The sequence below is a fragment of the Adiantum capillus-veneris genome, chromosome 5 (assembly GCF_014529385.1).
Source record: "Adiantum capillus-veneris isolate H3 chromosome 5, ASM1452938v2, whole genome shotgun sequence".
In the NCBI taxonomy this organism is placed as follows: domain Eukaryota; kingdom Viridiplantae; phylum Streptophyta; class Polypodiopsida; order Polypodiales; family Pteridaceae; genus Adiantum; species Adiantum capillus-veneris.
The window spans coordinates 91,995,786-92,022,555 of record NC_140935.1 but is presented as its reverse complement, the minus strand read 5'-3'; the positions used below and the strand labels follow the sequence as shown (position 1 = coordinate 92,022,555).

Here is a 26,770-nt window from a genome sequence, read left to right as displayed (position 1 = left end):
TTCAGCTGCTTGTATTAAAAATAGCACGTAGCTAGTCGTGAGCTCAAATCTGGTCCATTTTCATTGTTTCCCACAACGTTGAAAGTTCCCCTTCCTCTCGCTTCAGTCTCGCGCGGGGAGCTTCCAGTAGCTCAGAACGACCAGTGCATCGGGAGAGTGCGCCATCTCTTCATGATTTTTTGCAGAAAGGTACTGTTTCCTCCCATAAGCTGGTTCTATCTCTCGAAAATTTACTTCAAACGCTTGTGTTGACATGTCTGATGTTTAGCGCTTGGAATTAGGCACTTAGACTCTGTGTGTGTGTGTGAGAGAGAGATGATTGTGCCCATAACAGACATACATGCATCGTGCCCAGTGGTACCTGTGTGTAGAGACATTTTTTCATCGTTCATACCTAGGTCAAATGCTTCTATGTTCATTTATATGTGAATGCACAGGCTTGGACTCATCATGGTGCACACACTATCTCTGTTAGAGGCATCCCCGTATGCAAGTGGCCGATTTATGTGCAATTTATGCTGGGAGAAAGGCTGCGGACCCGTCTACCATTGTCCAGAGTGTGACTTCGATATTCATGTCACGTGTGCCGCTAATGTGAAACAACAGACCCATTTCAGCCACTACCAGCATCCTCTTCATCTTTGTCATTGCAGTACTAACCACTCATGTGATGGTTGTGGTGAAAGCATACACAAATGGGCTTTCAGATGCGAGACTTGTGATTATGACATGCACTCATTGTGTGTAAGGGCACCCAGATTCATTTTGCACCCTACGCACTGCCATCCCTTGTCTCTGACCAAAGCCTCGGAAAATCCAGTATTATGCGCTGCATGCGGCCAGGTGACTGTGGACTTGTTCTATCAATGCCGCAATTGTGATTATAACTTACACCAATTTTGCGCCACACTTCCCTCTCAAATCAAGTACTCGAGGCATCCAGAACATATGCTTAGACTGCAATGCAGGCCTCCTAAGGACGAAGCCAATTTCACCTGTGCTCAGTGTGGAGAACAAGGAAAGACATGGCGTTTTCTTTGTGCAAGCTGCCGGTTTTACGTCCATCCACGGTGCGTCAGAGTTTTACATGAATTGCCACGTCCCAGTCTAGAAGTGTCTCCACAAGAAGAGAGGAGCAATGCATCAACATGGTCGCCTTCCTCCTCTATGGTACAGAATGTTTCATGTGTCCCACCTTTGAGCAGCCATGACCTGGAGGCAGCTGAAAAGGTTTTGCGTTTTGCTCAAGAGATGCTTAAGGTTTCAGCTTCTTCCGTCACTCATAATCCGTCAATAGAATGCGCAAATGATGAGCAGGACACTTGTCCAACATGTCTTGAAGGTAGACATTTTCTTGTACATATAGGAAGAAAATGGAAACATCTAAAAATTATGATTTCTTATTTTTGCTGTGCTTGTGTAGGATATGATAATGCAAACCCAAAGAGAAGCACAAGCTGTGGGCATCATTTTCACTTATCTTGCATTCTCCAGTGGATGGAGAGGAGCACTCGCTGCCCCATTTGCCGCAAGAATGTGAACATAAGGATGTGAAGCTCTCGAGAGCTTTATCGTTTACCGCATGTGGTCAGGTACGTCTAGAATGCTCAAAGTTCATAATGTACACATGGCAGCCGATGAACATGCCAGATGCATATATCGTTAGCAGTGATTACAAGTACACCTGACTCAAAGATAGGAAGTGATGTGCAATTTCGTACAACCACTTATGGTCTTTTGTGTTAAGTACAAGTCTCTGAGCTCGTGTGTTGATTAGCGTGCTGTGACTAATGATAGCATAAGTAGGGTGTTGTGTGTATGTGTTTCTGCTATTCAGGCCGTTACTGGCTGATGAGGCCTGAGTGATTTGTGTTCAGGGTTTTGACTTTCTTTAGCACCAATCGCCTTTTTGAGAACAGTTAGAAGGCATGACTACATGGTGCATGCAAGGTTTTCCGCAAATGATAAAAGTACTTTGCAGGCAAGGGTGTTTATATTGTTTTGTGGATAACTAGTATGACACTATAGTCTACTCCTTTGTAGGTAAATCTGGACTTCTCCCTCTCTCTTTTGCATGCATGTGCAACTGGTCACTCCACAAGCCTTAGAAGCAGCCCTCCATGTTTTTTGAGAAAAGTTGTGGACCATGCTTTTGAGAGGTAAGTGCACTTAGCGTAAACCATGAAAGGGTAACACTGTTATCGAAATCGCACGGCTTGCTTTTCGGGAAAGTAGATGCTTTCCCGCGAGGAAGTCTATGTCTGCATTGCATTTGTGCATGTGGTTGCATCCAGGGACGCCTGGGAAGTGCTGTGTAAGCATTGTTTTCAACTTACAAGATTTTATTGAGTTTTTGGGCAGGTTCATACCATTTTTAAAATAGGCCGGCCGCCCACTTCATAAGTGGGCAACCACCCTTTAAAAAAAAGAAGAAGAGCAAAGCACAAAAAAAAAAAAAAACAGCCTTATCTTCTTATGACAGCTCTCTCTCTCTCTCTCTGGCTGATGCGCAAGCGACCTTCCTCTCTCTAGCTTTGGCGCCCCTCCTTCTCCCCTATTCCCGCCGGCAAGACCGCCCCTATTCCTGCCAGCTGCCAGGAGCTACAAAAGCAGAAACTCGCACGCTCTATGGAGAAGGCCAGTGCTAGCAGGAAGACAACGCTGCTGCAAATTTCACTCGCGAAGATGAAGCTGTCGATGATTGCCCATGGCTGCCCCGATTGTACCAGATGCCGCCAAGACTCGGTAGGCGAGTTCCAACGCAAAGAAGTGCCTACAGAGAGTGTTTCCATCACGACATGCTTCTGTTTTTCATTGTTTTCAGCCCATAAACGTCGTAGACGGGGTCGATTTACGAGAAGGGACCCAAGAGCACACCTCTTCTGTGTGCAGGATTCGAAGAGAGAATTCTTTGCGACGAGATCTCTTTCGAGGATTTTCTTTTTTGAGGAACGAGTTGCATTTCGTTCTCAAGACTTCAAATGTCAAGTGCACATCTACCCTATGTGCATGTGGACAAGCTACTTCAAGTCCAGGGTTCAGGTCAGCTTAGGAAGTGTTCTGGCACCTTTGTTAGCTTGTGCGCAGGCCGTGATGTCCAGGCACTTTGAATAGTTGCATATCCTCTGGTTGCACACATCATGATCATCAGCATTACCATCAGTAGCCATCATGAGCATTTTACAGTGCAGAGAACCAATTTTTCCTATTTTAGCCATTTTCACTTATTATTAATAAATGACTTTGTTGGGGAACTGGGTAGGGCAATTTTGCTAAGTTAATACAAAAGAAACTTGGCAGACACTCAGTAGAGCAGAAGAAACCAAGAGAGCAGAGATAGAATCTGCAGCAGGCTCTCTAGTGTTTCTCCTCAGCAAGAACCTCTTGAAGAACCATTGTCGTCGCCGCCAAATCTGTCAACATTTAGCGTTTGCAGATCAGCCTACGCCGCAGCTGCAGATCAGCCTTTGGACCAGCGTTTTCCAATAGCCCACTTCATTGTTCTGCTCAGCTTGTACAACGTTTCCAAGAACTGCAGATAAGCGTTTTAACACAGCTTTGTCTCAACGTTTTCAGCAGACAAGATCAGCATCAGCAGCGTTTTCATAACAGCAAATCAGCGTTTTCAACAGGCTTAAATCAACGATTTGAGCAGATAACTCCAGCGTTTCCAGCCCTGAAGCATTGGTGTTTTCAGCCCCAGATAGAACAATGTTTTTCAGCCATCAAGTTAGCGATTTCAGCTAGCCATTGTCCTCGTCGTCGCCGCCCTCGCTCGCCGTCGTCGTCGTCTCCCAACTTAGATCCACCATAGCATCAAGAACTTGTATCAGCACTTTGTATCAGATTGTGCAATCAATAGCGTAGACTTCCTTCGCCATCGAGAGAGGGGCCCTTGGAGGAGGGTTTAATAACATTTTGGTGTCGTATTCTTCTCTCTCTATCTCTCAGACTCAGTACCTTCATTCACAGTGTTGTCCACTTTGTTTGTGATCATTTGCATTCTCTCACTTAGAAACGGAAGGCTCTCCCTTCTGTAAGTAAAAGGAACCCTTGAGCACGGTTCGGAGCACTCATCTTGAGCAAAGTTCAACATTCACTTCCGTTGCACCTTATATCAAAGGTAATGTTTTCCTGTTTTGATCTTTGGCTATTTGTTTGCAGGAGTACTAGAAGCTTACCTCCCAACCAATCCTTATGCTTCCGGATCTCTCAAAGCCATTTGAGGTCCAATGTGATGCTTGTGGTGATTGCCTTGGAGCAGTGTTGTTTCAAGAAGGGCATGCCATAGCATATGAGAGCCGAAGGTTCAATGCCGATGAACGGATCTTTGGCATATACAAAAAAGAGCATTTAGTTGTTCTACATGCCCTAAACACATGGAAGCACTATCTCTTGGGGGATCCATTCATCCTACAAATGGATCACAAAGTCTCAAGTACTTCATAATGCAAACCAAGCTTTTCGACAAACAAATGAGGTGGACAAATTTTCTTTGGCAATTAAATTTTATATTGCTCACATTGCTGGCAAGCACAATCAAGTGGTCAATGCACTTCCACGATGGCCAAGGGTAAATGCGGTGTCTATAGCAACTCACAATGATCTATCTTTTATGATAGATGAGTATGCTATTGACTGGAGACAGTACATAACTACAGTCTTAGCATTAGGGAAGAAAAAAAAAGAACCATTTACCTTGGAGGATGGTTATCTTCCGAACGGCAATAGGCTATGTGTTACTCACCCATACAGTAAGAAAGTCATGTATGAATCCCATGCTTCTCCTTATACGGGGCAAAGAGGGATTCCATAATCTACCCTTTGAGGAGTAGAAATATACGTAGGTTGGTCTACCATGAAAAGTAAACATACAAGAGTATGTTTCAAAATGCGTGGTATATAAAAAATTGAAATTTGATCGAGGGAAGCAACTTGGATTGTTTCAGTCTCGATAGGCTTAGCAAGAAAATACACTCTATGCCTGTCAAAAAGACTATTAAGGCACATCAAATGGTAACCTTCTTTAGATCTCAAATTTCAAGTATCATGGCTTGCCAACATCCATAGTGTCGGACAAAGATCTTAAAAAATGATCGCAATAAGTTTTAGAAGGGTCTCTTTGAGAACTTAGGAAGTAGATTAAATTTCTCTTTCGATCGATCATCCACAAACAGATGATCAAAGTGAAATAACTAATCTAACCGATTCTTGAGTCTACTAAAAGCCTATGTTATGGAAGTAGATCAACGTTTCCAATGAGAGAAGTACCTACCTCTTATAGAGTATGCGTAGGATGACATTGTACATACTTGTTAGGTGCAGTGGAATGAAGGTTGTATTTTCTCAAGATTAGTGATCTTTATTGCTCAAGGTTCCTTTTAGTTCTTTGGGGAAAGAGAGAGCTTTCCGTCTTGTAGAGAGAGAAGAGATACGACATCGAGAGATTGTAAAACCCTCCTCCGAAGGCCCCACTCTCGTCGGCGAGAGTGGTCTATTCTTTGATTGCACAAATGCGTACAATGCAGATGCAATGGACAGATGCAAGTTGGACTATGCTGATGACGACGACGGTGATGACGACGGCGACTTGGGTTGAAATCTGGGATCTTCTTGATGCTGAATTTCTTGGACTGTTTCAATGCTGAAAATGGACTGTTCTGGCTGCGTTTTCTTGGGCTAAACTTGGGGGTACATCTGCAACCTTTCGGGGCTGATCTGCTACTGTGCATAGGCTGAAAACCTGCGTGTATCGATGGTTGAATTCTCTGCTGAAAAATGCTGAGGCTGCAGTCTCCTAGCGTTAGTGGTTGCTTGACGAAAACATTGAAGGGCAGGGCCTCAAAACGTTGAAATTTGCTGTTGGCTGGCTGGCTTTTGGCAAGAAAAACGCTGGCTGAAATGCACTCTAGGGCGATCATGGCAATCTGCAACGAAGGGATGCTGAGGGTGTTGGCGATCACACAAAGGCTGGAAACACCATGGGTCTTGGAGGTACTGCGGAGGAGGTCTAATCCAAAAACGCTAGGCTATGGGAGAGCTTGGCGATTGAGGTTCTTGTTGAGAAGAAAGCCTGTTGAGCATGTGCTCCTGTTGCCTCTTCTGCGAGAAAGTGTGAACTTTGGTTTGCTTATATATTAACTTAGCAAAATTGCCCTACCTACTTTGGTTGGAAAGTCACTTAAAAATAATAAGTGAAAATACCAATAAATAGAAAAATAGGCTAAATGCACTGGAAAATTCCCCTCTGTGATGCTAATGGACTTTGATGGAAATTCCGATGATCATGCTGTGTGCAACCGAAGGATATGCATCTATGCTAAGTGACTGGGCATGCACGGTCTACGAATAGACTCACAAAAGTGCCAGATCACTGCTAATCTAGACTTGACTGAACTGATTGAACCCTGCTGTGGTGTAGCTTGTCCACGGACACATAGGGTTGGGATGTGTCACGTGACAATACTTCTATGGGAAAAGCACCCTTCGAGGTTAAAGAGGTAAGATCCAAAAGTCCCTTACTACTTAAAAGTATATGGGAAGATCTTCGGTGCTAATCAATATAGTTGAGACTTACAAGAATCTTTTCCAAAGATATAAAAATGTTATATCCATCTCACAACAAAGGCAAAAATGGCTACTGCTAATAAGCACAGAAGAGCCTTAGTCTTTAAGAAAAATGATTGGGTCTTGCTAAAGTTTCTCAAGGTTTGTCTAAGGCATACTGCGAGCAAGAATCCTACGAGCCACCAAGAGTATTATGCTAAACTAGCAAAAAGATACTATGGTCATTTCTTTTAATATTCTTAAGCCAATCAATGAGATGGCTTATCAATTAAATTTGCCCAACCATTGGCTCATTCACAATGTTAACCATGTGAGCATACTCAAGCCTTACAAAGGAGAGCCACAAAAAGAACCAATAATTGAAGACCTGTCAGACCTGTCATAGATCAAAGATCAAGAAGAGGTGTTGCAGTCCAAATCGATTCTTCGACAGAAAGACAAGGTACGAAGAAACGGTAACGTTATCCAATGATATTTTGTTAAGTTTAAGAATTATCCTTTTAAAGATGCTAGATGAATGTAAGGAATCTAGCTTAAGGATAATATGAGCCTTGTCAATGCTTACAATGCTACACTAGAGTAAGCAAATGAAAATGCATTTCAAATGAACAATGTTTTGTCTTATATGACTCATTCTCTTTCTTTTATTGTGTACAAAATTTAAGAAGTATGCATGCTTATGATCATGCTTGTGGTGACGACGTCTCCCAAACACCAACAAGAACTTGTCATTCTACTTTGGAAGTATGATATGGACTAAAGAGCAAACATGCTTGCGGCAGTTAAGCTTCCTAAGTACCAAATGGATTAGTCATCCATTTTGGAATGATGTCGTAGGATAAAAAGGGATCCTCTACCCGCTAAGAAACATGGACTAATGACTAGGCTTTATCTTCTCTACCTCATAGTCGAGGACGACTATGATTTCAAGAGAGGTAATGTCATAAAATATAATATCTAATTTTACTAAATGATTTTTTCATATTAAACTGATTATTTAATATGAGAAGATAAAAGAGGAACAAGAGTTAGGATATAGATATGTGCTTCTAAACTTATCTTAATAGGAGACTAAAAAGAGAAACGATTGCATCTCAATAGGGGTCAAAAAAGAGACGGTCTACCAAAGAGCAATGTGCAATAAGTGCTTCTAGATTTACCTCAGTAAGGGACCAAGAGGAGAGATGGTTACATTTCAATAGGGGTCCAAAAGGAGGTAGTCTATCAAAGAGTAACGTGCATCTAATGGAGTTAAAAGACCTTAGGGTTAGCTTCATTAAAGACCTCCAAAAGTTAGTGTTTAAAATTCCTTTGACCTTACACAAGCTAGGGCTAACCTCGAGGTGGGAATCTTACCCAAGAATGAGGTGCTAAGATGCTTAAAGTGGTTGTGGGAACCTTGCCCAAAGCTTGAGATGATTTTATGCTTAATTGATCAAGGTTTTTGAAATGTTAAATTCAAAGATAATTTCTCAAGAAGCATGAACGTTTCCATGCTTAATTGACTAATGCTTGAAGTATTCAATTCAAAACAAATGACTTAAGAAGCATAAAAGACACATGCTTGATTGATTAAGTGTTTAAAGTATTCAAATCAAACAAAATGACTTAAGAAGCATAAAAGACACGTTTAAAAAATTCTCCACATGTGGTTCTCATGGTGTGCTTGAATCCTATTGGGTAGGTTTTAAAGGGGTCCAATGAGAATTTAAACGCATAAAAATAAATAATTAAGTTTTTTCTCTCAAAGAGGAAAAAGAGGACACATGTCTTAAATGATATAATTAAATATTACTAGAGAGAGAGAGAGAGAGAGAGAGAGAGAGAGAGAGAGAGAGAAAGAGGTGGACCAAGCATGTGAGGGGATATACTGTCCCACACACACATACACACACATTCTCTCATTGTGTGGAATGCAAAATGCAAGAGCTCTATCTACTTTTCCAAGCTTGTTGAGAAGTGGAGAGCCTATATCAACACTCTTGGCTATAGAATGCGAATCCAACCAAGAGTCATGCTTCAATGCTTAAGCTTCCATCTTCTTTATCTTCATTACTATGCTATTATGCTATGCTAAGTAAGAAGAGTGATGATAAGTGAGCAATTATTTCTTTCTCTTATGAATGATTCTTCTTCCTCTTCCCTACCCTCATTACCCGCTAGCTCTCTCCACCTTCGAAGGTGTTTGAGGCCTTGGGACTGAAGCAGAGTGATGATAAGTGAGCAATTATTTCTTTCTCTTATGAATGATTCTTCTTCCTCTTCCCTACCCTCATTACCCGCTAGCTCTCTCCACCTTCGAAGGTGTTTGAGGCCTTGGGATAGTTAATGCTTTTTGCAAAGTTTATGTTATGCTCGTGATGCATGAAGCATTCCATCTTCATAGTATCACCAAGGTCACAAGGAACACAATGATTGGGAGAATCTATAATACAAATGCCTTTTGGAAGGGGGATTGGCTCCAAATAAATCTGGTCCTCAACTATTGTCATGTTCTCTCTCTCTCTCTCTCGCAAAAGCATTGTTCATGCCAAGTACTATATTCATGTTGCTACCATCAATTAAGTTCACCCTCTACGTTCTCAAAGTAATCTCACAAAAATGCTCACTCTAATTCTCTTAATTTTGCTATCCTCAAACTTCATAGGCCATTTCCATTACTCATGTGAATCTATCTTCTTCTCCTTGGGGTTAAGCTTTACTGTAAATCTTCTCATTCTTCTTATTACTCTTCATAAGTTTGGTAAACTTCACTAGTCTAAGCTTAGGCTTCCCTCGTTTCCCAATGACTGTAATCCTAGAGTTCTGATCATTTTCAAAAGTCAATGAAGCGTCTTTACAATGTATGTGAGCATCATTGGCTTTATATCAATCCATTCTTAGAATTCCATCGTAAATTCCTATGGGCAAGACTCTGAAGTTTGCAAAAGTATTATGACCATCCAAAACAAAATTCAAGTTACCCACTAAAATAGAAGATCTAGCCCTCCTACCCGTAGCTAATTCTACTGTAAAGTCTGATCAGGGTGTTCATGCAAAATGAGGTTTCTGATGCACTTAGGAGATATAAAAGAATGTGTACTCCTTGAATCAATCAATAAGGTAAAATGGCTACCTTGATACTTTGCTGGGGTTTGAATTACTGAAAATTATTCATTTACTCCTTGATGTTCAATTACAATATGGCCATACGCGTTTGTCTGATTTCTTTCACCTCTAGTCCCTTGAGCTCTGTTAACTTGAGGTCTTCCTTGAGGTCTTTGATTTCCTCCTTCTCCTGGACGCAGTTGACGATTAACGTTCCCGTTGTTGATAGTGACAAGTCTTTGTACTTCCACTCCAGTTTGGAAATGCTCCTCCACCATAAAGCGAGAGAGTATATTCACCCATATCCCTCAAGCTAAGACGTTAGTCATCTACACACACACACCCTATCACTCAAGTTAGTTAGAACGATAAAACTAAGATTCAAACTCAATTATTATATCTTCAAGACAATATGTGTTATATCAAAATCAAATTTTTATAACCGCAGACAATCAAAAAGATACATAGTGTTTCTAGGGAGATGCATAAATACGAAAGGGTCCAATGAATCAATTCTTGGTTCCTACAATTGAGGTTCTATCCCTATATTTGTTCACATCTCGGGTGTCAAAGTTTAACACTTCAACTTGTGAAGTAAAAATCACGTCTTTGTTTTTGTATCAATTTTCCCCCCGTGATACATCCTTGGGTGATAATCGAGTAAAGCAGTTTACATAAGCATGTCGTTTATTTACATCATTTCTATAGAAGTATCTACTCAAGTTCACTGGCATTGGTTGTGCTCGGAAAAACTCACCAATGCACCTTGGTTTCTCGCAGTCATCAAAGGTAACGGTGACATTGTGAGGGTTGTATTTGAGGATAGGTTCATAGACTTTATTAAACCAATCCTGGGTTACATAATAGAATTGGTTGCCTCCTTTTGACTTCTTCCATACTTTGATTATGACCTTCTCACAAAATCCGTATCTTTGGTTTAGCACAAGAGCCTTCTTACTAAGTATCAGTTCACGACTCGGTATGTCCAAAAGAGAGCATAAGTTAAGGCCTTCTTGGATCTTTTTCTTCACCCAAAGCTGTGGGTTGGTCATAAACCTATCAGGCACTTGTGTTTGATGTTTAGGCTGAGCTTCAACATATAACTCCCATGCTACGTAAGTGTTGGGTACAAGGTAATCTCTAGTCTCCTTTGAAACTCGAACCACTTCAATTCCCCAATGAAAACTGAATCCAACCGCATAACTGAAAAAGATTCTTTGTGCAAAGTCACACGGGAGTTCATCTAGACAATTAAGAAGATCCATCCAAAACAAGACAATGAGAGAGAGAAAACTTAGTATACATGTGAATCTAAGTCTACGCTTTTTTTATTCATCAAAATTTAGTCTTTACGGTTTCATTACAATGTTATGGGTGTCTTGGAGCTAATTCTCTAAATATTCTTTTAACTCTCATAACATGGTATTTTCTCAGACCACCTCCCACGCGACAACATGGTATGTAATAATCGTCTAACTTCTCCTTTTCTATGACAGCTGCAAGAGCTCAAACTTCTTAGCAACTTCGGCAATCCTTAACATTTGGGAACGCATCGCCAAGTAGTAGAACATGTCTTCTAGGCCTAGCCATATTCTGAGTTGAAGTAGTTTGAGGTTGGCAAACCAATCTCTTGGACTGTCATCAATATATATGAAGAATTGATGGAAGGGTTCTTGGTGACGGATAAGGTAACTAAAGTCAACACTCTTCCAACAAGTTGTGTTTCTTGGTATGCGAAAGACATTGGTCCCGATTTGTAAGTAAAAGAGTTTCCGTTCATCCTTGGACAACCGTGTCACCATATTGTTGAACACTATGGCTAAAATCTCATTCCCCTGGCTAAAGCATTCAGAAATTACTCTGGAAGCCATTTGTTACTTTAAAACAATCATTCAAAGAAATTACAACGACGTTGTTTGAACACTTCAACCATAAATCAAACCAAACACTTCTACTCAAGAAGGCAAGTCAAACAAGTATCACAAACCAATGTCACTTATAGATGCATCATGAATATAATATGTTTTCTCGAATAGCATGCATGAATGCATGCATGATGCATAACTAACCCGACTAGTATTAGGCTTTAGGCTATCCCCATAAACTTAAGCATTGGCTCTGATACCAGGTGAGAGATACCCCTCCCCGGGGGTCTATGCACAAAATATATAGTTTACACTTTTATATAATTTTAAATATACATCAGAGTTGTGAAAGCATTTGCATAGGGGAGGAGTTCTCAGCGCCCAACCAAGCATGGAGTTTAAGCCATGAGCTCGACTGAATCCAAAGGTACCTAGCGACTAGTGCTACCCTTGAATGGGTGTTATGAATGAAAGCGTACTTAAGAAAAATATAACATGGTGGAGGGTGAATATATGTATACACCGCGTTGGTGTGGAGAGAGAGAGAGAGAGAGAGAGAGAGAGAGAGAGAGAGAGAGAGAATATAGCGGCGGGTGAAATAGAGTGCACAGAGACATGAGAAGATGACAACAAATGCCCATCTAAACGGAATAGGCAACCATGTATCAATGCAATGAAAAAATATGGGTATACCATAACATTAAAAAAAGAGTTTATGACAAAATAACTATCAGAGCACCGAACCCTGTGTAGGGATCGATCGGTCCACCCATCCACTTCTGCTCTACTATGGATAAAGAGAATTTCACTTCGCCGGGAGCGAGCCAGAACACCTCCAACCTACCTGAGCCAGACATATGCTGAGTCCACTTTGCCTCCCTCCATGAACCCGAGCTCTAAAAGGATCCCAAGTATCAGTAGGTGGTAGGGTAGCAACACCAACCATATCAGTTTAGAGGCAACGCCTCTTTTGATGCCTAACACCGGGTGTTTAGACAAAGCCAAGGAAAAATCACCGACACCTTAGTCATGTAGGTCATTCAAACCTTGACACACTAATCGTGTAGATGAGCCTAACAAAAAGAAGAAGACTTAGGAACACCCCTGATCCAACAAAGCCCCAGGTCAATGACCCTTTAGTCTAAAGCTAAGCGCTGTAGGTGATCCTAGTTTTGTAGCGACGCTGCCATGAGAAACATAATACACGAGTCCAATCACAATAGCACTTCCCATATGCACAACAATATTTTCCAAGCAGTTAGACTGTATAGGGTCTCTACCCTTACATGTCTGCCATAAACGATCGAAATCACTTCATGATCCAATCCCAAAACCATAAACCATAATCCAATCACATCACACGGGCGAGCACTCCACCCAACTTGGATGAGGTACGACCAATTATGCATAACCACTTTAGAACATAACATCGTAGCAAAAATTTCGGCATCATAATTATATCGAGGAAAAAAAACCATGAGCCACACCGGCTTACACCATAGAATATCAACCATAATCAATAAGGGAATCTCAACCCTTAACCATGAATCATAATCACACTGAACTAACTCCCACACTTGGAGTTTGACACATCCCCTGCAATTAATCGGAGTCCACACATATGTGACCCTTAAGACGTGATTCTTTCATGCATAAAAAGAGTCCGACCAACAACTAATCATGATATAAATTTTTTTAAACCACATCCAATAATGCAAAGTTGATGCATCACATCTACACTTCATCTGTCCTGCACATAGAGCTAGTTTTGACCTAGGAAGGTGAAAATCAATCACAATATTCCATATGAGGCATCCCACATCAATCCATGAGTTCCTATACATCATATGATATGATTCCATCACCATAAACATGATGCAAAACAGCTCCGACTTTTAAGTCAACCATAAACCATAACTTCACACATATGCAATCCACAAGCAAGGCTTGTACCACACACAAGGTGCTTCTGTGGTTAGCATAAGCATAGCAAGGCACGATCGGATGTATTCCGTCATTAAGGATTTGCAACAGATAATCCATGTAGCAGCAAATACTTTCAGGTATTCTTTATCTGCGCATTAGGATGCTTGTACTTTATTGTCAACTGCATAACTTGTTACACAATCCTTGCCGTATCTCTACATAAGGTAATGTATGAGACTGGCATGAGGCACTTAGCATACATCTTTTGATCAGTTTGCTATGTTTTTTCTCATTTATGTCGACCACGAATTGATGTAATAACATCAGGGCTGTCAATTGCTTATGAATCATCTTCTCTAGATGGAGCATGTATCACCTCTATTGCATATCTCTAACATGCATAAAAGGTTGTTCACTTTCTCCACTCCAAGCACCGGAACGGCTTGTGATAGATATTTTAAGCATTACAATTTTGTTGGCAACCACTGCTTAACTTGCGAACATGACTCAAGCATGGCTTGACTACTGCAGCCCTGATCTGCTGCACGGATTAATAGCAGTTCAATTTTGATGCCCATGGAATCTCAAGGAGATTGGCACACCCTGTGGCCCGACTTCATGAAGGGTGCACAGAGCTCGACATGGCCGACTTCTTGTCACTGCTTCCAGAAGCCGGCAAAGATGCTCGCTACACGGCACTAGCCAATATCAATTGAAATTGATTGACAAGGTCAATTCTCGTTTGCCATGATCTTTGTACGTCGATACCAGCATCTGTTGGCTACAATTTGGGCACCTCGCATTGAAGGTTATTTCATTACATACCAGACGGGTGTACACGATACACGAGGGTGTATATGATACATACAGACAATATTCTCGGGACAATTGATTACAGCAACGACCAGGTTAGCCAATTTTAAGTTCTTCTTATTTTTTCCATGTTTACACCTTTGCTTGGAACCTACTTGTTTTTCTGCAAAGCAAAGTGCTTTGATAGTTTTATACGAAGCAAGGCTTCTCACTTGTGCCAAGGTATTGTCCATTGACTTGGAATTAAGGGCATTGGCACATCAGTTTGGAAAATTGGCAAAATAGAGAATATCACTTCACAGAATCCCTACCAGTCTAGACTGTGCAAGGCACTTATGGTTTTGGCTCTCATGTTTGAGGTCATCACTCTTGCCAAAGGCTTAAGATTCTGCATGCATGGTCTGCTAGCTAGGTGAATTCAATTCTACCGCCTCATGCAATATGCTTCCACTATAACACCAGACACTTTGTCAAGGACAAGATGAGTTCTGGATTGTTTAACATGATTTTTGGGTTGCTATCAACACACAACAACACCAAAAAGAACCTAAAACTCGGACTTAATTCAAAGGCAAAGTGCTATCATTAAGTCACACTGGTGTTTTCACAACCACATACACGGTAGATGGGTCAGTCTGTGACTTGTTTGTGTTTTTCTGTTACCTCTCTCGATGAGAGAGTCATAGCAAAAAACTGTTGCATGCTTATAGGATAAGCTGCACATTACGCATAAGATGCACAAGAGCATGGCAATCAACTATGCATGTCATAGTCGTTTAAGGAACGTTCCTCCGCCTAGCATGCTCTTCTTTTCTCTCTTTCTTCTTTCTCTTGAAGAATAATGCAAACTTTTTAAGAATATTTTGATACATGTGTTGCTCGTGAGCCAGCTTGAGCCAAGGTGGGCTAACTCTCAGCTAGTAAGTGGCTAAGACGCCACTCTAATTAGTCTTCATCGGTTCCTCGATTGAACACTAATTTGTTATTGGCATAAAGGCTATGAGCCACACCGGCTAAGAGCCATAGTCAACAGACCTAGGATAAGACCCAAATGATGACATTTCTTGGGTGATTGTTCTCTAGCTTGAACAAATCTACCCAGTGGACTCCCCATTGACGTTAATGGCCAAGCAAGAGTCTTGCAATTACACATGGGTATTTCGTAAGCACTACATGTTTTGGTGCGACAATTGAGCCGAGTTTTTGAATGAACTTACACTCGCATAGGTTGATCTATAAGACGGCGTATAGATGCAACAAGAATTTCAAACAGCATGGCTGTCCATAAGAGCTGGGCATTTCACTTGTGCGATCTCTTGCGCTTTCTATAACACTAGAGTGTCTATGGAAGTACAGTTTTGGGGTAAGACCCAACGGATGTTTACTAAATCATCCCATCGGCATTGCAGATCACAATTTGATCTATTTCCGTTATACTTTCAAGGAAAATAGTCCGCAATCTACCATGTGGTAGTGGATAAATTCAACTTTTCAGGTCTTTCATTGGATTTTGACTACATAGATTCTAACCAAAGGGTTTGGATTGCGAAGGCAAGGCCTAGGGCTTCCAGTACAATGTTGCTTGGTTTTTTCACGTTGTATAAATATGTTTGAGATGAATCCACGTGTAAGGTTCTCTTTGGCACATGTTGTCACATGGGATACAACATGGTCTAGGAACTCAAGGAGTTCGGTTTAGCCAGTGTGGAGCAATGATAATGATGATATCTCTCTCTTGTCGTGGAGTGTTTTGCAGTTACCTCCACACACAGGTACATCTTGCACTTGATGGATGTCGCTTTCTCGGTCATCCTTATTTGAGACATGTTCCACATGGGGAGGATATGAGTCTCTGGGATTGACGCTGGCGCCTAATTCCTAATGATGTGTCGCGATGACGTCCCTACGTGCTGGTCGTATCCATTTATTAGACCATTTGGAGCACACCATATCGGGAACAATTTCAATGGCCAGAAATTGTCGGGTACTAAGTGGAGACTTGTTCCGATTACAAGTGCTGTGAAACCACCTTAACGGAGGGTCGTTTCTACATATAGCCAAGTATGCTACGTTCATGAGAATATCTCATGGTTGGTACCTAGGTGTGACTGCGTTGTCACATTCTGTTATGGTCCAACTTTTGTTGCCAGGCTTTCCCGTATGTACCTGGAAAGTCTCGTCATGGAATTGCGGTTTGGATAAGTTTGTGTTAAATGTGTACACACTAGGTGTTATGGGCCCTATTGTTTAACATTAATGTATTTGGAGCGGCATGCAAATTCATGGACTTTATTCTTTCTGCACCTTTTTACAGTGCAAGTGCAATCTCTAATGCAGATTTATTATGAGTTTACACCCTGCCATACAAGTTACTGGCTCAGGATGGGTATCTATGGTTGGATGGTCTAAAACTATGAGCTTACTCCAATTCAACCCGCTTTAAGTCTAGTTGGTTGTCTCCACTCCATATCAAATATATGGTTGGATACTCAATGGTTGAGTCATAGTTTATCGTCAGTCGTGGAAGACTGGCTGTAAGTGGTTGGGGGAAAGCACCTCACTCTTACTGCTTCTATTCATCCCGTGTTGGATGGACAACTTACAAGTATTTTTTGCTAAAGGATCTACTAAGAGCATACGTTAGCACAACGCATTTTGAATGGGGGATTCTCTCCCTATTCTAGAATTTGCTTGAGTAAGATTTTCAACTTTGAACACATGTTGTGGTGGGGTTGGATACCATTTCAATAGGTTCATAAGTCAAGGACTTATTAGGTGTGCTGACAAAGTATGTTGGCAGGTAACCTTCATTAGGGGTGAACATGTAGTTCTGTGTGTTCCAAAACGTTCAGAATTCTGACATGAGGACACTCCCTATTCTTTCCCTCAGTAGCTGTGAGCTTTTCTAGATACTCACGCGAGTCGGAAATCTAGCTCACCACTTCATGGAAAGTTGCGCCAAGGTTTTCTGGTATTTTTTCAGTATCTTCAGAAAGTATGAAAACTAGTTACGTCTTTAGATACCTCTTAGTTGTGGTTACTCCTTTAAAGTACTCAAGTGAGTTATAAATTGAGTTACCATTTAGATACTGGTGGTTGCAAAAGGACAACAATGTTGAAAACATTAGGGCCAAAAACGACTTAAAAAGGGCTGTGTAAGGAATTGGTTAAATTACTAATTAGCAGAGCCGTTTGTGGTCAAAACGGCTCCAAATTTGTCCGTTTTGGTCATTTAAAGCATATCTATGCAATCTAAAGCGTATCTAAGTACATATCTCTTAATATTAAAAAAGATATCGTTTTCTTCACATTCCTTTGTGGCTCACCTCGAAATTTGTTTTCATTTACTTCACTTGGCGGCAAATAGTTGTTTCCACTTTTGAATCTCTCTATTTTCTCTCACCTTTCGCGAGCTTTTTCTCTTCTTCTCTGATGCACCTTGTTCTGCTGCTACTTTATTTTCATTATACTTTCTGCTCTTTCATTACTTACAATGACTAATACATCTTCCATTAGTGATAACCGCAAATTTCACTTGAACATTAAGCTAAGCCAGGAATATGCTACTACGCGGAGTGTCTATCAAAGACCAGTTACAACTACAAATGAAGCACAACAACTTCGCAACGAGGGAAAGAAACACATTGATATATGGACAGATGGGAGCTTGTATCCACCGGATCCTAGCACTGGAAGGTATTCATCTTTTCACACACCTCATGATTTGATGAGATTTGTTGGTGATGGGGTTGATGGCTTACTAGGATACAGTTTTAGGTTATCTCATTTACACATTGATCATACACATTACATTCAATATCTCAAAACTGTTTTGTCTTCAAATGCAGCAAGAATTTTAGAACTTGAAAACCAAATAGAATCTCTAAAACAAGAAAATCACCAACTTCGGACTTTAAAAGAAACTCCAATAGGATTAAGAGCACGAGTAAAACGAATGAGAGATGTAGTAAACTTAACAGAAGGTTCTGGGCAAAGAAAAAGAAGATTAAAGATTACTAGAGAACATGTGACTAGTCTTTTAGGATTTGATATGTCCAATGGTCAAGAAAGGGTGAGATTTTTGAATGAGGTAATGAAAAAAAGTGATATTCTTAAACTTTTGAAACTTCCTGAAAATCAAACTCAGAAAAAATTGGTATTTCAAAGTTTACTGAAAGATATGGGTTTACTGGTCCAACCTTCTCAAATGCAAGAAGTTTGTGACACAGTGGGGGTGAGTAGAAGGGGTTACAGGGCCATCTCTAAAACCTGGTTTCAGGTTTTAAAGTATTACAAGATTAAAGCTTTTGGGTTGCCTAGGCCTCATAATGTTGGGAAAGTTAGGACTCTATTAAACGAAGAAATACCCGAACATTTTGGAGAGTACTATCATATAGAAGGAACGATGCCGTATGAAAAACAGAAAAAAAAAATCTTCTTTTGAGTATAATGTTTTTAAGAACATTTGGATGAGTATAAAAAATGTTCAATCTGCTATGTGAGATACTATAATATGCAAGAAGTAGATTGTGAAGGAAAACTTATATTTGTTCTGAAATTGGATGAAGCTCAAATTCAAAAATGTCAAAAAATGGAAAGAATATCCATATCCCTTATGAATAGAGCATTGGACTATAGCCAGGGTAAGCTTGATTCCCCATACCACAAAACTTAATCAGAAATGGAACTTTGGTGGATCGGAGCAGCTCAAATACCAGTAGAAAATGATGATACGTTGAAATGACTGTTTTTGCAGACCGATATCCCTTCTATTATACAGGACCAAAATGCAGGTGAAAAACTCTGTGTAGATGGCATGGGTGACTTTTTTGTAGAATGGCACTTGAGTGCTGGCCTAAAAGCATTAAAGTGCATGTTTGGTGTATGTGGAGGTGCCAATACCAAGTATCCATGTCTATATTGCATGGCAAGCACTGGAACAAAAGGATGGCTTGCAGAACACGAGGTTGGAAAAGCACCATCGAGGAATAGTGTTAACGTCATCGACTTGGGATCCAATTCTAACAATAGATTTAAAAAATGTACATATATGCACAATGCATGCAGAGATTAGAATCTTGGACAAATTGCTTCGACTCCATCTTGACTATGCATATTCTATTAAGCCAACTAAACTTGCAGATGAGTGCATAGAAAAATGCGAGGCTTTGCTATCTCAAATGGGTTTTCATGGTGGTCAAGTGCATCTAAAAAAAAGATCCCACTCTTTCAAAAGGAACTGGTGATGTTTTGCAAGATGTTTCAATGGGTGGAGCAAAAGCCAGAAGATTTTTGAGTAACCATGACAACAAACAAGTTGATGCTATGTGGAACTGCTGGAAGGATCTTTGTGTTATAACAGCCAATGTCAAAAGTAGACCAGATGTAGCCAAAAAACGCATGGAAGTGTGGAAGAAGCTCGATAATTTTTTGAAAGTTTTGAGACAACAAGTTAGCTCTGCTACTTATGCAGATGACTTTAAAAAGACAATAAAGCTTTTAATAACTGCTATTACAGATGCTTGGGAAGCAAAAGACATCACATATTACTTGGTGAGTATTCAATTACATTCTAAAGTCTGGATAGTATTTTACTTTGCATCCTATTGAGTTGAACTAACTTTTTTTTTATTTTTAGCATATTCTGTACCTGCATGGACCATATTTTGTAAAACAAGGACCCCTTGCAACATGGAATACTCAGGGAATGGAAAAATCTCACTATCAAGCGAGGACTTCTTTTTTCAAATGTATGAGAAAGGGAGGTGGACAAAGAAGGAGCAATGCACTAAAGGAATTATTCAATTGGTTCTATAGGAGGCAATTACAACGGATGAGATCAAACAACCATGCTGCTCAACCACAGATCTGAGATTAATGCTTCACTTTGAAACTTTGTACTGAATCTTTCTAAAGAGATCCAAATTCAAAAAAGATATTTTGGTGCAAAAAATTATCAAATTTACATCAGTTTTTGATTTTTTATATATCTCCAGGCATGTCACCCCTATATCTCAAAAACTTTCTTCTTTTATAGCCCCCAAGAAGGTTGACATTTGTCTCCTCAGCTGCTGCTGCATAGCTAGAGTAGCAAAGAAAGTATCCTGTTCTTGAGGCATTGAATCCTGCAGCATATCCAAACATTCAAAGTGCTGCTGCTCTCTCAAGTAGCATAATCTTGTTTGCATTGATTTGAAGGGGAGTGTACCCTAAAAACCGTGACAATATCTTTAGTGCAAACATTGGCAACTCAAGATCTTCAGAATACTGCATGTGGAAAGCACAGAAGGTGGCACTATCCAATGTAGGCATGTAGTGCATGAGAGAGGAGGCATCCCTTCTTGAAGAGCCCTCTATTGCTTTCCCTCTCAAGCCTTTAGCTCTCCCAAGAAAATTATCTTTGTCAAGGAGTTCAATCTGCAAAACAAGACAATGAGTAATTAAAGCTAACTTGAAAAAAAAGAAAGATTTCAGTAGGGAGATCACCTTTTGCAATTCATCTTCGGCAATGACTTTTTCTTGAAGGAGATTGCATGATCCGGTCATCTCTCTTATGTCAACTTCCTTTCCAATTTTTTTCAGCTTAAAGTCTCTACCAAAAGATTGGATGCCAAGATCAACAAGCCTCTTCTCAAAATCCTCATCTTTGAGGAAGGTTTTTCCTTTTCCACTCTTCTCATGCATACAGCAAGTGCATCAGTAGCAGGCAAAAAATCTTTATTGGATGTATGAAGATCAAGTGCCAAAAACTCCTCTTTTGACTCTTCTTCCGTGTCAATAAAATCTTTGGCCACCTCAGAAGCTTCAGAAATGGTTGCAATACAGTAGTCCTCCCTCATATTAAGCAAACACTGGATATGATGGAGAGGAATATAATCTTTTCTATTGATAAAGAAGTAGGGAAGGTTTGGAATAGTAAGGGAAGCTTCAGATACCTGTACCTCATCTGTTGGCTCATCAATGACAGTACTAGCTCTAAATTAAGCACCATCAAAATTTGCACTCTCCTGCTTCTCAGCTGCAACATCAACTTCCTCCTCTTCTAGAATTTCACTTTTCTCAAGCTGCAAAACTGTGGAAACATTTTTATTTGTTGCCTCATCTGTATCTTTCACTTCATTAGCTTTGCCTTGCATGTCAACTTTAAGGAACAAAAAGAAAAGAAAAGCAACTTCTTTTGGAACAAGGTTACAAGGTTTTAAATGTAATTGACAAGAAATGGTAGGTGGACAAACAAAGGAAGTTTTCTTAGAAAATCTTCCAAACCTCCTTGTTACTTTGCTCTTCTCAATTGAGTTTGTAGTATATTCGGTTAGATGACAATAAGCCTTCCCATCTAAAACCAAACACTTGTCTTCAACTGCTTCTTCAAACTCTTTGAATTCTTCTACCAAGAAGTCTTTCAAATGGTCTAACAAAGCTGCAAGATCAAACATAGGGTTGAATATTTCATATGCTTTGGTGTACACCTCCATGTCACCACCATCCATCACAGCCACCAATAGTTTCTCACTTGGACTCTCCTCCAAAATCTCCTCCCGGCCTTCAATCATGGTAGAGGAAAAGTTGACAGGTGAAGCTAGGTACAAGGTACGGAAATACGCCCAACGTTTGCAAATGTACTAGTGCCAATGTACCACAACAAAATGAACAACCCTGTACCACGCGATACGCGCTGGACCCAGGCTTTGGAAGTGCCTCCCTGCGCGTCGTGCGGGACAAAGCCACACCAAACCGTATAACACCAAACGATGCGATAGGCACTGGACCTAGCCTTTGGAATTGCTTCCCTGCGCGTTGTGCGGGACAAAGCCACACCAAACGACGCGATAGGCGCTGGACCCAACCTTTGGAACTTCTTCCCTGCGCGTCGTACGAGACAAAGCAAACAACAAGAGATAGGGGCCACCGATGTGCAATTTGCAAAGATGAGATCGTGCAAGATGAAAGGATTACACAAAAATAGATGATATCTCGCATCGTATGCGACAAGTGAACGTGCAACCTTTCTAAAATTCGAGACCAAGCTTTATATAACATCCGAAATATGACCGTTAGTGACACGTGTCGGCCATGCATACGTGCCACGTGGCCTGCGTACAACGGTCGTCGTACGGACGGTCTTATGTATATAAAGCCTTATCACGTGCTCATTTTGTGCTTTCTCCCACACTCGACATTCGCATCGTGTCGTCCTCAACTACCCGCACTTCGAGTCATCCGTCCACTTATTCAAGCCAAGTTTATTCTCAACGACGCGACCGGAAGTGTTGGGCATGTGGACGCACCTTCTACTTTCTACCGCTTCCCATACACTAAGCGTCCCTTACGACGCGATAGGCGCAAGTTCCAGAGTCTCGGTGAACCTCTCATTGCGTCGTGCGGGGGATCTACTCGGCTTAAAGATTTGACCTTGCATATGAGGCTCTATACCATGTCCTAAGGTGTTTGTGTGCCCTCTCATTGTGAAAGTCTTTTTTTGGAATACTCATGGCTTCCCATACGACGCGATAGGCGTATGTTGCAAATGTCAGGTGAGGCTCTCATCGCGTCGTGCGGGGGATCTGCTCGGCTTAAATATTTCACCTCGCGTACGACGCGATACGGTGATGTTCTAAGGCGTGGTTGCACCCTCTATCGCGTCGCACAGGGAGTTTTGTGAGATTCTTTTTGGATGTTCCGGTGATCCCATACGATGCGATACGGAGCTATTCCACAGCTTGGGTCACCCTTCTAGCGCGTCGTGTTGTCACTCTTCTCCTCACACACGACGCGATAGAAACATCTTGAAGGTTGTGGCCTACCCGTCTGTCGCGTGGTGTGTTCTTTTACCCAAATGGCCAGGACTAAGCAAACTGCAAGGAAGGTCTACCAAGCCCCAACTGATCCAGAAATAGGTGATGTTGAGAAAGATGCAGAGAAAGCACTCCCTCCACTACCTCGTTAGAGGCCCAATGCCAGAGATTGAATTATGAGGTGAAGTCTCTAAGAGAAATAAGAAAAGCACAAAAGTCTACTTGTCTACTGATTCCAAATCTCTCTTTCATGAGGGTTGTCAAGGAGATATCTGATAGACTTGTAAGCATGATGAATATCAAAACTTTTGTCTCGGTAAGGTGGCAGTCTTAAGCTGTGATGTGCCTTCAGGAAGCTGCTGAGGATTTTCTCATAGACTTTATGAATGATAGCTACATTGCAGCTGCATTTGCTCACAGGGTCACACTTATGAGCAAAGATTTTGTGCTTGTGTCAAGGCTAAGGTACAAGTTTGATAAGGCTCTTGAGCTCATTCCTAGTGAGGATCTTAGAGCCTTTCAAATTTTAAACATCCCTCCTTCCAGGCAGCAGAAAGATTCTAAGGTTGTCATTGAGGATGTTACACAAGAAAGTCCCAGGATATTAAAGCAGGAAAGGAAGTTGAGAGGGAGCAAGACATGATATCCGAGGATGCTATCCTTAAAGAGCAAGCTGAAATTTTAAGAGCATCCAACTCTCTTCTTTATGAAAAAGTCACAGGCCAAATGGTGGTGGATGTCTCCTTGTTTGGAGATACTGAGGCATATTTGGACATATTCCCTCAAGACACAAGTATGCTTGTAAATCCGAACATTGAGCTTGGTGACACTGTGCTCTATATCTCTCTCAGGTGTGTTTCTTTACTAATTATTAGTGCATGTGCATGGCAGACAGGCACAAGGGGATCATTGTGGCTTGTGTTTCCTTTTCTAGGTGTCTTATGAGGGATCTTCCAGAGGCTCTAGCTATGCAAATTGCCATACTTGACCCTCTAGTGACACAGTGCCTTTTCAACAAGCAAGGAACCCTTTCAAGTTTTTTTGATGATTTTAACATGCTGACCTGCAATTACATATTATACCCCTATGTTGAAGGGTAATTCTTAACTCTTTACGTGTTATTTTTAACATTTTGTGGTATTCTTAGCTAATTTGTTTTTTATTTTGCAGAGGACATTGGAGTTTTATTATCTTCAATCTTTTGGAGAAAGATATTATACCTATGAATTCATTGTCAAGTATCCATGGGAAAAGTAAACTGTAAGTATGAAGCATAATCTATACTTGATAATGGCCCATTGTTTTTTATTAGTAGCTTTTTGATTCAATGTCTTCTTGCAGTGCTGCCAAACTTATTGTTGGTCACCTGAGTACCACAAACAAGGATTACAATATAGAAGCTTTCAAGTACTACAATAAAAAAGTGCCTTTACAGACAGACTCAACATCTTGTGGATGGAGAGTGCTTGCAAATGCATGGAGATATCTTGAGTCAAGGTGCCGGATGACTACACTCACTGTAAGTGTGGTTCATGTATTTATTTTGATGTTCTATGTATGTATGTCATGTCCTTTAGTTCCTTTTTCTATTTTTTTCAGTTGCATGACTATCCAGAGTCTTGGGTCACGTGGGTGAGAGAGAAGGCTGTTTCTATGGTTTTGGAAAGATCAATAAATCCAAATGATCCAGATTCTCCTTTGCCACCAAAGAAAGGTAGAGCCACCAAAGGTTTGGATGCAAAGAAAATGGATCAAAAGAAGAAAAGTCCTACAAAGATCCATACAAAGAAAAAGGATCACAAGAAGAGTTTTGCCAAGGTGAAGAGTCCTGCCAAGGGGAAGAGTCCCAAGAAGAAGAACATCCCTGCCAAGGAGAAGAGTCCTACCCAAAAGTAGATCCCTGACAAGGGGAAGAGTCCCACTAAGAAGACTGTCAAGGGAAAGAGTCCCACTAAGAGCTCTGCAAAAAAAAGAGCAGATACAAAGAGCCATCCATTCCACTCACCATTGAAATTTAAGGTTCAAAAGCGTCATACACTTAAGAACAATAAGGGGGAGGCACCTAGCTCACCTTTCAAGCTACCATTTATGTTGTCAAAGAAAGCTGACAAATCACCCAAGCCAGCCAGTCCTAAGGAGCCCAAAGCACCAACCCCTGCCAAGTCACCCGTGCCAAGCCCTAAGGGGTCCAAAGCACCAACCCCTGCCAAGTCACCACCACCACCCACTCCTGAACTTTCACCCCCTTCTGAACACAAAAGGAAAAGGGTCTCTGAGGATGCAGAATCCTCTCAGGCAAAAAAAAAGTGGAATTTCATGATTGAATAGTCCACAAAAGTTATGTATACTTTTGTTCATTTTGTCCATATGAACATATATATATACCCTTTGGTGATTCATAATTTTGTACTTCAAATACTTAATACCAACTGTCGATTCTTAAATGTGTATCATGATGTCATGTAAGTTTAAAACAACATAAGTAGAGAAAAGATAAATATATTTGCAAAGTGATTACAATATTGAACTTGTTTTTTCAAGTGCTTGCAAGTGGCTCAAATACAACTCTTTTTGGGGGAAAGCATGTGATGCAAGAGGTTGAATTCTCCATCCTTGTGCTCACCACAATTTCATCCACTTTGAATCTATACTCGGGAGATGTTTCATCAAGAAACTCAAGAGATTCTCTAACATCATTTAGTCTCCAATTTGTTGTTACTATCAGGCTTCTATACTCGGTGTGTGGATGTACTGTGACCTTTAGTTCAAACTCTAGACAATTTTCCTCAGAGTCGAGAGGAACCCAGCTACCTAATTTGCTTCTCCATCTCCTATAGTCGTAGCCCAGAACTAATGATTGACGACATAGTTGATATGAGATAGACATAGAATTTGGGCTTACTCTACAACTAATATTGTCACCAATATGGAAAGTTTCTTTGGTGCTCCATCCGTCTCCAAGAACATTATCAAGTGCAGTCATAGAAAGTCTTCTATTAAGCCACATCGTCTTTGTCCTCTACAAATCCATTGTTTTGAAACATGCCACAAAGACATGTATAGGCAAGAACCATTGAACTTTAATCCTTCTTGATATCCTGCCCGGAGACGTAGCTTTAAGGATGTCTTCTTTGATCTTGGATTTGAAGCTTGATATAGTACATGCATCAGGAGCTTCCCAATCAAGTGAACTTATGGTGGGAACGGGTAACTGATGTAGTTCTCCATATGCACCTTCTCGTGATGGAACTTTATATTCTGCAAAATAGACAAACGAATCCATTGTTTTGTAAAAGGAAGGTGGCTTGTCAGCATACATAGCATCTGCAATCTCTTTATGCATTGCTTTGAACGTCCCACTCAGACTCTCCACAGGCTGCCATTCCACAACTGTTGAAGGAAATATATCTGGAATGGAATCAAAAAATGAGAAAAACAATGGGATAATGAAAAAAATTCATTGTATCAAATAGTGAATTTTTATACTTACAGTAAGAATGCAGTGTGGGATGTTCTTCCCAGTCTAACACCATATCCTTGGCCATGTATACATGTTGAACCTTAGCTAGCCAGCCATTGTCGGTCACTTTGAAAGCAAGAACACGACCTTTCCAATGGTTTTTTACTTTATCGCGTTTAGTTCTCTTCACTCTGTGTACACCTTTGCATGAAGGAAGCATTGTTACTCAGTCATTCACACGAAAAGATATGGACTTC

At 40.8% G+C, this 26,770-nt stretch overlaps 3 protein-coding genes across 6 annotated transcripts; all 3 read left to right on the top strand.

Annotated features, from left to right (window-relative positions):
* Positions 1 to 47: 47 nt before the first annotated feature.
* On the top strand, positions 48 to 1,777 carry LOC147457729 (uncharacterized). 3 transcript variants are annotated; one of them, XM_086512547.1, is made up of 3 exons: positions 48 to 189; positions 821 to 1,342; positions 1,424 to 1,777. In XM_086512547.1, exons 2-3 carry the CDS (start codon positions 949 to 951, stop codon positions 1,552 to 1,554), a joined length of 525 nt encoding a protein of 174 aa, XP_086368673.1. In that variant the 5' UTR covers positions 48 to 189; positions 821 to 948; the 3' UTR covers positions 1,555 to 1,777. The 3 variants fall into 3 exon arrangements, with proteins under 3 accessions (XP_086368673.1, XP_086368671.1, XP_086368672.1); XM_086512545.1 differs by having other exon boundaries at positions 58 to 189; positions 438 to 1,342; XM_086512546.1 differs by having other exon boundaries at positions 74 to 189; positions 759 to 1,342.
* Positions 1,559 to 25,437, top strand: LOC147457727 (uncharacterized). The gene is made up of 4 exons (XM_086512549.1): positions 1,559 to 1,592; positions 24,224 to 24,313; positions 24,395 to 24,572; positions 24,653 to 25,437. Exons 2-4 carry the CDS (start codon positions 24,276 to 24,278, stop codon positions 24,947 to 24,949), a joined length of 513 nt encoding a protein of 170 aa, XP_086368675.1. The 5' UTR covers positions 1,559 to 1,592; positions 24,224 to 24,275; the 3' UTR covers positions 24,950 to 25,437.
* On the top strand, positions 15,109 to 20,187 carry LOC147457728 (uncharacterized). 2 transcript variants are annotated; one of them, XM_086512548.1, is made up of 2 exons: positions 15,109 to 19,811; positions 19,897 to 20,187. In XM_086512548.1, the coding sequence occupies exons 1-2, from the start codon at positions 19,524 to 19,526 to the stop codon at positions 20,128 to 20,130; spliced, it is 522 nt and encodes a 173-aa protein (XP_086368674.1). In that variant the 5' UTR covers positions 15,109 to 19,523; the 3' UTR covers positions 20,131 to 20,187. Both variants share the same exon structure in this region; 1 of them encodes a protein (XP_086368674.1).
* Positions 25,438 to 26,770: the final 1,333 nt, after the last annotated feature.

Bases quoted from the DNA above. Each gene is read 5' to 3' on its own strand.
- LOC147457729 (XM_086512545.1), top strand. From the start codon at position 451: ATGGTGCACACACTATCTCTGTTAGAGGCATCCCCGTATGCAAGTGGC. The intron at 1,343-1,423 runs GTAGACATTTTC...GTGCTTGTGTAG, and splicing joins TTGTCCAACATGTCTTGAAG to GATATGATAATGCAAACCCA.
- LOC147457728 (XM_086512548.1), top strand. From the start codon at position 19,524: ATGGGTGGAGCAAAAGCCAGAAGATTTTTGAGTAACCATGACAACAAA. The intron at 19,812-19,896 runs GTGAGTATTCAA...TTTTATTTTTAG, and splicing joins AAGACATCACATATTACTTG to CATATTCTGTACCTGCATGG.
- LOC147457727 (XM_086512549.1), top strand. From the start codon at position 24,276: ATGAATTCATTGTCAAGTATCCATGGGAAAAGTAAACT. The intron at 24,314-24,394 runs GTAAGTATGAAG...GTCTTCTTGCAG, and splicing joins ATCCATGGGAAAAGTAAACT to TGCTGCCAAACTTATTGTTG. The intron at 24,573-24,652 runs GTAAGTGTGGTT...TATTTTTTTCAG, and splicing joins GCCGGATGACTACACTCACT to TTGCATGACTATCCAGAGTC.